The 13457-nt window shown below is 33.1% G+C and overlaps 1 protein-coding gene across 1 annotated transcript in view; it reads left to right on the forward strand.

The window, feature by feature from the left end:
- GRIK2 (glutamate ionotropic receptor kainate type subunit 2) overlaps positions 1 to 3468 on the forward strand; it is a 432031-nt gene extending 428563 nt beyond the window's left edge. Inside the window, exon 18 of the mRNA XM_090280821.1 lies at positions 1760 to 3468. Within this exon, the coding sequence (XP_090136947.1) occupies positions 1760 to 1924 (165 nt within the window). The 3' untranslated portion in view covers positions 1925 to 3468. The remainder of the gene's footprint in view (positions 1 to 1759) is intronic.
- Positions 3469 to 13457: the final 9989 nt, after the last annotated feature.

Below are 13457 nucleotides of genomic sequence, written 5' to 3' on the forward strand. Positions count from 1 at the left end.
AAAATAGATTATTCTTATATATGTGATCCTTTAAGAAAGGAATAGGCTAGATAGACATAGAGTTAAGAGGACCAATAGGGAAACTTATTTAGGGACCCATAAAAGAAAAATGAGGATATAGCCAGGAATGAACAAGAAGGTATTAAGGCAGGGTCAAAAGTTACAAAATGGCTTATCATGATGTCATGCTGGAGTCTCAGCTCTGAGCTGCAGAAAATGACATTCCCTCTCTCTGCATTAGTTTTGATTGTATATAGATGCCTACTTAATTGAAATATTAGTTTTTCACAAAAGATTATGCATGCAAAATATTTTTAAGCCTAAGAAACATATGTGGCATCAAATATTTTTTATTTTGTTTTTTTTGGGGGGGGAGGGGATTAGCCTAACTTGATAAAAAGCAAAGCAACAAAATTTAAGGCAAAAACCAAGTTCTTCATATCCATATTTAATTAGTCTTACAGTAGTCCCTCTCTATATCATGGTTCACTTATCACAGTCCACTTATTGTGGCCTCACTGTATTGCGGGATTTTTAAAAATATTATATTTAATTATTTATCGCAAATTTTTTGCTATATCGTGGGATTTTGCAGTACTGTACAATAAATACTAAAATAAATGTAAGGTTCCTAACTTCACAGATTTTCACCTATCGCAGGGGAGTCCAGAATGTAATACCCGCGATAAGTGAGGGATCACTGTATTTCATTATGTTTTTCATATCATTTTTTGAAATTGTGTAAATTTTTCATACTTGTTCACATTTTTAGTTGTTTTCCACCTTATTTTAGTTTTTGCACAGAAAAAGCCTAAGTCTCGGCCCCTCTGAATTTCAAACACAATAGATATACAAGTCGTTCATGAATCTGATTTATATGTAACTAACACATGTGTATTTCAATTAGCTGAGGAGGGAGAATAATAAAATTTTGTTCCATAAATATGAATTTGTAATAGAAATTTTGAGGAGCTTGTAATAATGAGCCCCAGATATACTATGTTTCTAGCAAATCTATTGCCAATGAAATGAGAACTAAAAGAAATTTTCTATAGTCACATTTTTTTCTTTATGGGATAAATGATTTATTACCTCTCAGTTATTAAGCTGATGACAAAAATGTTAATATTTTTCATAGATTTTTTTTTAATGTGCTACAATTTGTTATTTCATGATTTACTCATATTTGGTTTGTAATCATCACCAACAGTTTTGTAGGCCTTTTCACAAAAAGATATAGTGAGTACCAAAAGTTACTTTCCATGTTTTTATGTCTGTGTGAATGCTATTTTCTGTTTTGAGTTATGCAATGATGAATCCATGTTTAAAGAAAATTTTCATATCTCATGTTGTGATCTAAAAAGTAGTACATTTCTTCTACTTTTTAAGAATGGATTTCTGGTTATTGATATGTATATATGTGTTTGTATTTAAATTTTAAAATAGATACATATGTTATGATGTTTAATTTTACATCTGAAAATCTTTTTCAATATATAAGAAATATATGCATAACTAGTTGGCAGTTCATTTCACTGTCAGGTGGATATTTTCTTTAAACTAATCCACTTTGATAACATAGTTTAATTATCATGTTGATATTAGTAGTTTAACAATTTGTTATAAACTTTATATTGAAATTTTTCAAACTCTCAAGGCTATTTCGTTGACAAATCTGTTGAGAATTATTTCAGTGTTGTTTCTGAGCGGATCCAGTCTAACTGTTTTGTAACATTTAATATTCTGTGTTCTTCTGTAGAGGTCCTTCTGCAGCGCCATGGTGGAAGAACTGAGGATGTCCCTGAAGTGCCAGCGTCGATTAAAACACAAGCCACAGGCCCCAGTTATTGTGAAAACAGAAGAAGTTATCAACATGCACACATTTAACGACAGAAGGTTGCCAGGTAAAGAAACCATGGCATAAAGCTGGGAGGCCAAACACCCAAGCACAAACTGTCGTCTTTTTTCCAAACAATTTAGAGAGAATGTTTCCTGTGGAAATATGCAACCTGTGCAAAATAAAATGAGTTACCTCATGCCGCTGTGTCTATGAACTAGAGACTCTGTGATCTAAGCAGTTGTAATGATCAGACTTGATTTACAAGCATCATGGATCAACCAAGTTACACGGGGTTATACTGTTTATCATGGGTTCCTCCCTTCTTCTGAGTGAATGTTACATGCGCATTTTTTGTGGCTGGTTTCAAATGCAGTCCAGTAAGAAATTATAGGTTCCTTTTTAAGTCCAACTGTTGCCAGAGATGGAATATAAATACCCCAAGGGTAGTCAGTAATAAAATCAGTAAGAATAAAAATGCTTGGAATCAGCAAAATGTAGTGTTATATAAGAAACAGTACAGTCTTCTGAATATCCGGATTATAGAGGTGGAGATATTACTAGCCCCTGACAACTCAGTACAATGATCATCTGAATAGACATTATTATGTGTTTATAGGATGTGAAAGTGTAACACAAAACAAATCTGAATTTTATGGCAAGTGGAATATAAAGTATATCTTCATCAGTGTTTTTCTTTCTTTTTTCACAGTTTGTGTCACTGAGTTAGAAATGTCAATTACCAAGGCAATAATGTTTTTCTTAAATTCATCTTCAGGAGATTTAACATGTAACTCTACCAGATTCCTACCTGTTTACCTATCTTCTCACCCCAACTCCCCTTTTCCAACCCCACAAAAGAATAAAAAGCAATGGCTGTTTCAGACATTCTGAATTAAAAAGAATAATATTTTGCAATCTTTGTCTTATGTTATAAAAGAAGGCTGGGTATTGATAGTTATGTGGAAAACTAAAGCTTTTATTTAACATTTAGCTATGTTAATTCAAACCCTAGTTCCTGCTATAAATGAACTTGATGGAGCCTGGGTAGGTCTCAGTGAAAGGAAAAAGGGGACTGGTCATTTGTAAAAAAGGTATGTGCAGAGAACTTTGAAATGGACTGCATTTATCAATACAGTCACAATGTTAAATGAACAAAATTCTTGAGCAGTTTTTTTTTTTCAAAAAAATGTTCAGGTTTATTTGTGGAAATGCAAGATTTCTATGAAAATAGTTTTTGTATGGAAATTTTTGTAATACTTTTTATCAACAAAATAAGAACATGCGTTTCTGTCAGGGGTGTGATGTCAAGCATGAATGGTAGTGCGTGTGCACCACCAACGTTTGGTGAAAAATATTTTTATCAAGAGAAAAAGGAATCATAGAAGAGAAATATTTTCAAGTTAGGTAATATAAAAGTTAGGTGCACTACCACCACTGCTTACCATGCCACACCCCTGGTTTCCACGAGACTGACAACATATTGTAATGAACAATTGTGTGTGAAATGGTAAAAGACACAGACCTCTTGACAACATTGTGATGATAGTTGAGTGCACACAGTTTGCTGTTTGAATCCAATGCACAAAATTGAAAAAAAAATCATTAAAACTATGTCCACTTTACTTTCAGCTTTGACTTTTATTTTCCTTTTGTATGTATAAATGAATGCACGATATGCTCATTGCATAAAGGGAAGTATACTTCCTGAATCTTTCTAGGTTGTCAAGTGTGGCCACATCCCAACCCCCTGGAGAAAAGAAGGAAGTTCAAATGATGAGCTACTCAGATGTAGGTTGTAATCTTTAAGCTTAGGGAAGTTTAAGTGATAAAATAGCATTTCTAGAGGCAACAGTCATCATTGTACCTCTTCCATCAGTGGATATTGACTATATCCGTAGAGTTGGATGAAACTGGATAGTGACTGCTGATATTATATTTGAAGTTGAAGTGATGTCCAATTTAAAGCCTCCTTGTGCATTGATAAGTCAATGTAATTCAGCAAAGGGAGAGGAAGTTATTGGCTCAGTTTTAACAATTAGTAATAATATGCATGGCTTAGATGTTAACCTCCTAACAAACCTTTTATATTTAAATCACAAATTATAACATATAGTTTACTGAGAAAAAATAATACCCATTTTCACCAGAACACCTGACCAAAAAATTATGTGAAATATTTCTTTAAACTCACAAAAGTTACATAATCAAACTGATAATATCTAATTAAATGAGAAATTAAATGTCCAAGTGTTTTCAAAATTTTTAGTGTCTGGGGAATTTTAAATTAAAACTCATATTGCAATGATAATTTTGTCCCCAAGTTTAATTTTATAGAGTTACACATTTCACTGCTAAACATCTTAGTATTTTTTAGCAGTAAATAACATCAAATAACATTTCATAATGTTAAGCTTTTTATCAATCATATTCTAATCAGATTTTAAAGCACTTTTTAGTTTGAATTCTTCATTAAATTAAATAATCTTAATAATAAGCAGGAAATGACAATTATTTTTGAGTAGTCAGGAAATAATTATTTAAATTTTTGATAAAATTTAACAATCATTTGAAGTATTAAATTAAAAAATTGAAAAGTTTTACAAACCCTGCTGTATTTTAGCTATAAAGATAATTTTGAATATATAGTATATAATATTTAATTATATCAATTTTCTAAAAGTTTTTTATATTATTCCTGAAACAGTTATTTAACTATGCATCAAGTGATTATGCATACATGAGACACTATTCTTAATTTTAATAAAATCTAAATTATTTTCAAAATAATTTTAACCAATGAAATAATCTCTTCTCTCTAGGAAGGCAGTATATTGGAGTAAACTAACTATACTCTCTACTGTAATACTGAAATTCTAAGAAGGAGAGAGAACAGGGGTTCTAGTCAATAATATAATCTGATTACTCTAGATAATTAATAGAGAAACATATCCCTAATTAAAAAGCTTTAACCAGAATGGAATACTAGTGGGGTCTATTCATAAATACAGAACTAGAAAACCCTAACTAGATGAAGACACCAAGGATTTATACGCATATATATCACAGCTAAGTAAAACTAACAACTATGAAAATACAGAAGAGATATATTTACACATATTTACAAATAAATTATCCTAACACCCTTGGAAATATATTATGCTAACCACTAAGGGGATATATTCTATTTTACAGATATGGGAAATACATAAGGATATTTTATTAATTATATTGTCTTATATTTTGAGACATATTTTTAGAAAGGTTTCTTTTTTCTAAATGAATAAATTTATATACTAAACAATAATTAAAAGTATTTTAGCAGTCTAAAAATGCTTTTATTCTGCTCTCATAAAAATATTAGTTTTGCTGGGTATAGAATGCTAAGTTGAAAATAATTTTCTTAGATAAATTTGAAGATATTCTTTCATTGATTTCTTACTTCCAGTCTTCCGTGGACAAACCTGAAGTTATTTAGATCCCTGATGCTTTATATGTGAGTTTTCTTTCAATACACTTTTCTTAGGTTTCTTTCACCTTCTCTTTTTCCCCAGCATCCTGAATAGCCCAGTGATAAGCATGGATCTACTTACATCCATTGTGCTGGATGCTTGCTGAATTTTTAAATTTGGTTAATGTTGCCCTTCAATTTGGAGACAAGTGTCTGAACTACTTTTTCATGCTTTTCTTTCCTCTGCTTATTCTAACAGCTACTCTTATATTAAGATTGAAGATCCTGAACTATTGAGTCTAATTTTGTAAGCTTTGTTTCCCAGTTTCTCATTTATGTAACATGTATCTTTCAAATAATATATTGAGTGTCCCATTTCTGCCTATTGTTTTAATTTCTATGAGATCTTGTTTTAGGTTTATACTAGTTCTTCCTATATCTCTGACGTCATTAATAACAATCTTATGACATTGCTTTCTTCCAGAAAAGACTCCGGTTTCCTCCCAATTGCATTTTTCTCTGTTTGCTTGCTTGGATTTTTATCTTTCATATTAGGCTGTTTTCTTATGTTTGTTAACTATTAGCATCATGTTAATGATTAATTAAAGGGGGCAAAAATCTTACTTGAAAGCTGTATGTTCATAGCAGGGTAGGGGAAGAATATTTATCTAATTTGAGGTTTAATATAGCCCATTCCTCATAGATAGGCTATTTGTTGACGAATTCTTCAAAATGTCCCCATCTTTGGATCTTTTCTTCTTGGGCCTTCTAGATTCCTCTCAGAAAATTTTTTTAATTTCTCGCCTGGGGATTAAGGCCCTGACTGCCTATGCTCTGGTAATCATGGGTTAAGAGATCTTGAAATCAATGCAGTCTTCATTCAGAGTGACTAAGATCACTTAATCGCCCTGCTTTAAATTTAGTACTCAGTCTTTCAATTGGACCCAGTATTCTTTAATCTAGAGTTCTTTTTTTCTTTTTCTTTTTTGAGAATACTTCCTTATCATTATGCTGAGTTGGTACAGAACAGGCTCCAAGAAGAGGAAAGAGAATATAGCGATGCACTGTTTCCAAACTACATTTAATAAGTCTTTCTTGTATTCTCCATCCTGTACTGCTAAATATGAATGTACATTGTTCACCTGATTCTTGTGCCTTTGAGGACTTTGTAATATAAGTACCCCAGTTTGTTCTCAACTTTTCACACTGTGCACTTGGGATTCTATTTTTTTCCAGTCTTGTTAGTTAACTATCATTTGTTCATATGATTTTTCCTAGCAAAAATATTGTTGAATTTTCACCTCTCTTGGTCTCCTTATTGTTGGATTGTTATACATTTAAAAAACTCTCTTACTGTAATTTTTATAGTTAAATAGGAAGCAAAATTTGACATATGCTTTTGATTCTTCGTTCTTTAAATATTTAAATAACCATTTCATTAAATAAAATATTATACTGAAATCTAGTATAAGAAGCAAATGAAAACTAAAACTACCATGGTTCAAATAAAATGAAGACAGAACAGACCTTGCTCTTGTAATTGCAAAGAATTTAAAATTGCCAAATTTTTCTAGTTACCAAATAATTTTTCTAACTCTATATGTCAAGGATATAATTTCACAATAAAAATTAATTTTAAAAAATGGAACCCAATAATATTTCTGTAATGGGGAAGATTTATATTTTAGTATCTGTCAGATAATTCTAAATTTGGAAGCCACGGAATTTATACACTAAGGGCTAAGGTCTAATTCAAAACATTCCAATTTGTATTTTATAAAGCTCAAGAAACGTGTTATAATGTACATATGGAACACTTTCTTAGTGAATCATGCTAAACTATAAGATTTTAAGATCCTCTTTAATGTGTTGTTTTATATTGTACCTCCCTTTCTCATTTATTATGAATGCAATTTTAAAACATTTTAAAGAAATATCCCCCTGCCTTTTTACCCAGGACAATTTCTGTTTTTTTACATTTCCACTAGAGATTTCTATAATAGGATACTTCAAAAATATAATACTCTCAATTGCCTTAGTTAATTCTAAGGTCAAGCTGTAGAGTTTAATATCTAATAATTTTAAGTACATTGAATAATATAAAATTATATATTTCAATAATCTTAGTCAAAATTTATATGTTAAATGGAGAGATAAAAATGTACTACACTTATGCTCCTTCTATAATATTTTAAAGTATTTTTAACACTATTATATATCTCATCTTCTAATCTAATATTTTCATATGGTTCGGGATAGCTGCCATAGCTCCAGCCATTGTATTTCTATCTGTACCAAGAAGAAGGACAAAAGGAAAGAAAAAAAAGGCTTGAATCTTCTTTGTAAGGATATGTACCAGAAGTTGCTCATTACTTTGGTCATACTTAGTGATGTGCCCACACTTAGTTGTAAGGTAGGATAGAAAATATAGACTGTAATTCAGGCAGCCATATGTCAGATAAAAGGTAGGGGTTCGATTGCTAGGGAAAATGTATGAACAAGCATGGGGAAACAAATAGTAATTTCTTTCATCCCCGGTATTTTGCAGTTTCTCACTCCAGCACACTACTGAATCCTACCTTGTTCTTTTAACCTTCTATTTTTACTTTTGTAAATTAAAGTACAGTTGACTATATTATATTTTAGATATACAACATACAGATTCAACATTTATATTCCTTAAATTATGACCACCACAATAAATCTAGTAACCATCTCTCACCTGACAAATCAGTATGATAATATTGACATTTTCCCTATGATGTATTATTACATTCCCATGGCTTATCATTGTTTTATATAACTGGAGTTTTCTACCTCTATTCCTCTTTTTCCCTTTTCACTCACTTCCCCTACACTTCTTCCCTCTGGCAACCACCCATTTGTTCTCTGTATCAGTGAGTCTATTAACCCTTTATTTTGCTCATTTATCATCACAATCATGTTCTTTTTTTCTCTCTTTTTAAACCACATTCTCTCATATCTTATTGATTTCCTTTATATTTTCTTTATCTCTTTCTCTAATGGAAACCTGGATTTTCTTTTATGACATTATTTGTCTTGAAACAAAAAAAAAGGGGAAACAGTTGTCAATTTTTTTGCTCTAGAGAATCCCTTTTTACATTATAGATAAAGATATAGCCTTTTAAATCATTATTTTGATTCCCCAAATACTCTCTCATTCTTTAAAATCCTGAACACCTTGCTTAGATTTGACCTGTTATCTGTGCCCTGTTATCTTTAACTAATTAAGTATGCACCTATTTGTTGATATTAAAAAGATCTGTGAACCTACATTATGAACCAAACTTTGCGTTAGATGCTGGGTATGCAATGATGGTCAAAAACAGACATGGTACAGCGTCTAGAAGAGAAGTCTAACCTTAAGCAAATATGCTAAATATATAATTACAAATGGAAAAATGCTGTCATCATAAATGCTCCTTTTTGTTATAAACTGATGAGTGATGAGAATGTACTCACTAGATCTCAAGTGGTTCAGTTTAATAGTTAAACATAGAGAAATTTTATTGTATTTATAAAATATGGACAGAAAAGCAGTTATTGACGTAATGAAACACACCTTGTTTCATTGTGCTTTGCTTTCTTGCACTTTGCAGACATTACGTTTTTACAAATTGAAGGCTTGTGGCAACCCTGCTTTGAGCAAGTCAGTCTTTGCCACTTCTCCAACAAAATTTGTTCACTTCATGTTTCTTTGTCACACTTTGGTAATTATTGCAACGTTTTAAGCTTTTTTATTATATTTTATGGGGATCTGTGATAAATGATCCGTGATATTACTGTTGTAATTGTTTCCGGTTGTCACACACGGCTCCCACATAAGACAGCAAGTTTAATAAATGTTGCGTGTGCTCTGATTGCTCCACTGACCAACCAGTCCCCCATCTCTCTCTTTCTCCTTATTCCCCGAGACTAATGATATTAAAATTGCATCAGTTAATAACCTTACAATGACTTCTAAGTGTTCAAGAGTCACACATGTCTCACTTTAAATAAAACTAGAAATGATTAAGCTTACTGAGCAAGGCATGTTGAAACCTGAACTAGACTTAAAGCTGAGCCTCTTGTACCAAACTGCTAGCCAAGTTGTGAATGCAAAGTAAAAGTTCATAAAGGAAATTAAAAGTGCTACTCCAGTGAACACATGAATGACAAGAAAGTGAAACCGCCTTATTGCTGATAGGAAGAAACTTTTAGTAGTCTGGACAGAAAATCAAATGAGCCACAGAATTCCCTTAAGCCAAAACCTAATCTAGAGCAAGGCCCTACCCCTCCTCAATTATGCAGAGGCTGGAAGAGGTGAGAAATCTGCCAAAGAAAAGCTGGAAGGTAGGAGAGGCTGGTCCATGAGGTTTAAGGAAAGGAGCTGTCTCCATAGGAGAGAAGCGCAAGGTGAGACAGTAAGTGCTGATGTAGAGGGGATCTAGCTACTATAATTAATGAAAGTTGCTACACTAAGCAATAGATTTTCAAGGTAGATGAAACAGCTTTTTACTGGAAGAAGATGCTAACTAGGACTTTCATAGCTAATGAGAAGTCAGTGCCTGGCTTCAAGCTTCAAAGGAAAAGGCTGCTATTTTTTGTTAGGTGCTGGTGCAACTAAAGAATTTAAGTTGAAGGCAATGCACACTTAGCATTCCGGAAAGCCTAGAGCCCTTAAAAACTATGCTAAATCTACTCTACTTGTGTTCTATAAATGGTACAACACAGCCTGGGTGATATCACATCTGATTACAACATGATTTACTGAATATTTCAGGCCCACTGTTTGAGACCTTATGCTCAGAAAGAAAGAAAAAAAAAAAAAGGTTCCTTTCAAAATACTACTGCTCATTGACAATGCTCCTGGTCACCCAAGATCTCAGATGGAGAGGTATAACGAGATTAATGTTGTTTTCATGCCTGATAACACAACATCCATCCTGCAGCCCAAGGGTTAAAGCTTAATTTTGATTTTCATGTGTTATTATTTAAGAAATACATTTCAGAAGGCGGTAACTGCCAATGACAGGACTTCCTCTGATGGAGGTGGGCAAAGTAAATTGAAAACCTTATGGAAAGGATTCACCATTCCGTTAAGAACATTCATGATTCATGAGAAGGGGTCAAAATATCAACAGCAGGAGTTTAGAAGTGGATTCCAACCCTCATAGATTACTTTGAGGGGTTCAAGATGGCAGTAGAGGAAATAACTGCAGATGTGATGACAATGGTAAAAACTAGAATTAGAAATAAAGTCTGAAGATATGACCAAATTACTACAATCTTGTGATAAAACTTAAACAGTTGATAAAGCAGTGGAAGGGTTTTAGAGGATTGACTCCAATTTTAAAAGAAGTTTTGTGGGTAAAATGCTATTAAAGACATGCTACAGAGAAATGTTCATGAAAGGAATAGTCAATTGATGCAGTAAACATCATTATCTTATTTTAATTAATTAACATAGCTACTCCAATCTTCAGCAACCATCACCCTGATCAATCAGTAGCCATCATCATCCAAGCAAGACCCTCCATTAGCAAAAAGATTACAACTCCCTGAAGGCTCAGATCATGGTTAGTGTTTTTTAGCAATAAATTATTTTTTAATTAAGGTGTATACATTGATTTTTTAGACATTAATTGAGTACTGTGTAGTATAAGTAAACATAACAATTACATACACAGGGAAACCAAATAATTTGTGTTACTCATTTTATTGCAATATTCACTTTATTGCAGTGGTCTTGAACTAAACCCAATTATCTTTGAGGTATGCCTATATTACTGGTTTGTGTCTTCTTCCCAGGAATACATAACTTCTGTTAGCTTCAAATCTTAGTACAGGATAAGATTCTTCAGGGTTTGGAGAACATAAACTGAGACGTGAACTATGTGTTAGTTCATTACTACCATCCTATTACAGTAGCAATTTCACATTATGTGCAAACACAACACCACAACTTTGCCTATGTTCTTCTCTGGCCTGTAGTATTCTCATCTGGGTTGAATTTTTCCTCTTTGTCCTCACATAGGTACAAGAAAATATTTTACCCATTCTCTCTTTTTTGTTGTTGTTGTTGTTGTTTTGTTTATATTTCTTGCTTTTCTTTCAGGGCAGAAGTTAGCTGTGACTTAACAGTTGACTTTGGATCATTGAGAGTGTGCTTATTGAATCGGGGTCAAATAGTCAAATCTTAAACATTTAGCCCTTGTCCAGAAGTTTATCAAAAAGAAATACAATTGAGTCTCACACAGTGATTGGAAGTTAAGGAATAGGATTTTATGAGAGTTTATAATAAAGGGACCTGATTTATGCCATAGGATTGATGTAAACTTCCCTGACAGATTGATAATTGCACTGAAATATGAATGCTAAGAAGCAGATACTCAGTACTGAGAGAAAAAGTTCCACAAACTTGTGACAAAGTACGTAAAAGAGTCCTGTGATAGGAGGGAGCATGACATGTACCTGAGGAACTGATATCAGTGTTAATAAAGCCCAAAGAAAATATAGGCGTATGTAATACAGATGCATTTAAAATATAGCTCAGAACCAGGCCTTAGTGAGGTAATGCAAATGACTTTAATGATTTAATATTTATCCAGAGAGCGATGGAAAATCACTTAAATCTCATAAGCAGAAGCAAAACTCTTAGATAAGATCTGCATTTTATAAAGATCACTCAGGCTTCAATTTGGAACATGATTTAATAGGCACCAGGGTGAATATGGGTAGATTAGTGAAGAGGCCGTATCACTAAGTAGTCTCGGTTATACATTACATTAGCTTAGATTACTCTCAATTGGTAGTGGAAAATGAACAGAAAGACATTTTCAAAAGATTTTTAGTAGCCAGAAATTTACATAATGTCTTGGTGAACTCAATAATAATTATACAGATTACTAACAATTGTTACGACAAGGCTTATAACTGGTGCTTTAGATGAATAACCTCCTCCAGTACTCTGGGCAACCCAATGAAGCTATGGCTATTATCACCATTTTATAAATAAGAAAACTACTTACAAGAGAACTTAAGTAAAATTTTTTAAGTCTTACAGGTGTCAAACTTAGAACATTTCCAATGTTCTTAGCAACTATATTTGGTCACAGTCACAAATACTGGCCTATCAAATTGAAGGTTTATTTCTTTTTTAAAAGTACATTTTATTGATTACATTGTTACAGTAGTTCCAATTTTTTCCCCTTTGCTCCCCTCTGCCCAGTAGCTCCCTTCGCTCCAGCAATCCCACCTCCCTTAGTTCATGTCCATGGGTCATGCACATAAGTTCTTTGGCTTCACCCTTTCCTATGTTATTCTTAACCTCCCCCTGCCTATTTTGTACCAAATGATTATGCTTCTTAATCTCTGCACCATTTCCCCATTTCTCCCCCTCCCTCCTCCCAGCTGATAACCCTCCAAATGATTCCCATACCTATGATTCTGTCCATATTCTGGTTTGGTTAATTGGATTTTGTTTTTATTTTTTAGATTCATTTGTTGATAGTTGTGAGTTTGTTGCCATTTTAGTGTTCATAGTTTTGATCTTCTTTTTCTTAAGTCCCTTTGACATTTCATATAATAATGGCTTGATGATGGCTTTACCTTGTCTGGGAAGCACTTCATCTGCCCTTCCATTCTAAATGATAGCTTTGTTGGATAGAGTAGTCTTGGTTGTAGGTCCTTGCTTTTCATCACATTGAACACTGTGTGTCAGTCCCTTTTTGCCTGCAAAGTGTCTTTTGAGAAATCAGCTGGTAGTCTTATAGGCACCCCTTTGTAGGCAACTCTCCTCTTCTCTCTTGATGCTTTTAGGATTCTCTCTTTATCTTACACTTTTGGCATTTTAATCATGATGTGTCTTGTTGTGGTTCCCTCTGGGTCCAACTCACCCAGGACTCTCCGTGCTTCCTGGACTGGCATGTCTATTTCCTTTTGCGAAATTTGGGAGGTTTCCTCCATTATTTTTCCACATAAGTTTTCAATTTCTTGCTCTTACTCTTCTCCTTCTGGCACCCCCATGATTCAGATGTTGGCACATTTAAAGTTATCCCAGAGGTTCCCAAGCCTCTCTACATTTTTTTTGAATTCTTGTTTCCCCATTCTGTACTGGTTGACTATTTTTTTCTTCCTTATGTTCCAAATTATTGACTTGAACCCAGG

The sequence above is a fragment of the Furipterus horrens genome, unplaced genomic scaffold, assembly GCF_987537825.1.
Source record: "Furipterus horrens unplaced genomic scaffold, mFurHor1.1.pri manual_scaffold_6, whole genome shotgun sequence".
Lineage (NCBI taxonomy): Eukaryota > Metazoa > Chordata > Mammalia > Chiroptera > Furipteridae > Furipterus > Furipterus horrens.